At 67.0% G+C, this 1,361-nt stretch overlaps 1 protein-coding gene across 2 annotated transcripts in view; it reads right to left on the bottom strand.

Moving 5' to 3' along the window:
- Positions 1-6: 6 nt before the first annotated feature.
- Positions 7-1,361, bottom strand: part of LOC108510280 (A-kinase anchor protein 8-like) — a 6,440-nt gene continuing 5,085 nt past the window's right edge. Inside the window, exon 3 of one of the 2 annotated variants that reach the window (XR_001878775.1) lies at positions 7-1,033. Coding sequence is in view for 1 of the 2 variants with exons in the window: in XM_017839947.1 (XP_017695436.1) it covers positions 1,143-1,173 (31 nt within the window). In the remaining variant the exon portion in view is untranslated. Of the gene's footprint in view, positions 1,174-1,361 lie in introns of both variants that reach the window. The other variant, XM_017839947.1, reaches the window with a different exon arrangement.

Below are 1,361 nucleotides of genomic sequence, written 5' to 3'. Positions count from 1 at the left end.
AAGGATTCACAGCCAGGGAACGACCCCCCGGGAAAGGCGATCCCAGGCCTGGACTGACTCGGTGAGCCCAGGTCCGGGACGGGCCCAGCGGGCTCCGGGGCAGCGCCTCGTCCCGGCAGGAATTTGGGTTTAACCAAAGTCCAAAGGAATTCCTCACCCCTCCGGCTCCGAGGCGCCGGGATCCCCTTCCCGCGCCGGGAAGGGCGGCGACGCTGCCAGGCTTTGAGTCACCTCTTTTTTGTTTTGGGAATCTGAGGACTCCAGGGACACCGGGCCCCTCCGGAATTCGGGATTTTTGGTGGTTTAAGGCTGGGTTTTGACCCCGGTTACCTTCGGCGGCGGCTCCCGGCACCGCTCCCCTCGCTCCCGGGGGATCTGCCGGCGTTCCGGGAGCGCTCGGAGGGGCCGAGGTGGGATCGCTGCCCTCTCGGGGCGGAGCCGCCCCGGCGCGCCCGCCGGCTGCAAGCGGAGGACAAACTCCCCAAAGCTCCCAAAATTCCCAGCTTTGGGATCTCTCCCCCCTCACCGGAGCCCGGCCTGGACCCCGCTGCACCGCGGCCAGGGCGGCGCGGGGTCGGACGTGCTACTTTTTTCCGGAAAGCGGGAAGGACAGAAGCTCTCCGGGTCCCCCCACCCCGCCCCGGGATCGGCCTCGATCCAGGGCCAGCCCAGCTGGCTGCTCCATGCGAGAAGATCCATGCAGGTGGAGGAGAAACCTCAACGTTCCGAGTCTCCGGACGCCCTACGGAGCGGAGCTACCGGGGCTCCGACCCCGCCATCCCAACGTCCGGAATCTACCGGGGCAGTGGAGGAGCCCACTCGTGGTGGAGACTGTCCCGCCATCCCTCCGAGGAGGAATCGTGAGGCCGACGGTCAAGGATCGTCATCTACGGCTGCGGCCCCGCCTGGGGTCGGGGTGGCCCTGCGGCTCCGGCCTCCGGCCGGCCCGGCACGGTCATGGCGAAGGGCCGGCTCTTGGCATTACCTGCAATCCTCAGATTTTCCTCCACCCCTTTTCAGCCTGGTTTTGCACCTGGGAATGAGACGGAGACCGTGCTGGGCTGGCTCCGGAGCTCTCCCTCCTCCTGCGCTGGCCCAAGGTCAGGTGCCCGGAGCTGTGCCGGAGCCTTTGATACCGGTGCTCAAGAGGAGATGTGGAAGCGCCTGCGGACCCTGGCGGGGTAGACGGAGTTGCACTTGAGTGGTCCCGGTCTTTTTGGGGGGGTTTAGTGTCAGTTTGTTACTCGGGTTCGTGCCGAGAGATCCCCCAGGATCGACCTCGGCGGCCCCGAGGGCTGAGCTCTGTCCGTGGGTGCCGCAGGGAGGGATCTCACCCTCAGGCTCAACGAGGAGGAGAGGCC

This window comes from Lepidothrix coronata, unplaced genomic scaffold, assembly GCF_001604755.1.
Source record: "Lepidothrix coronata isolate B3197 unplaced genomic scaffold, Lepidothrix_coronata-1.0 Scaffold600, whole genome shotgun sequence".
NCBI classification, from domain to species: Eukaryota; Metazoa; Chordata; class Aves; order Passeriformes; family Pipridae; genus Lepidothrix; species Lepidothrix coronata.
This window is presented reverse-complemented; position numbering and strand designations above follow the sequence as displayed.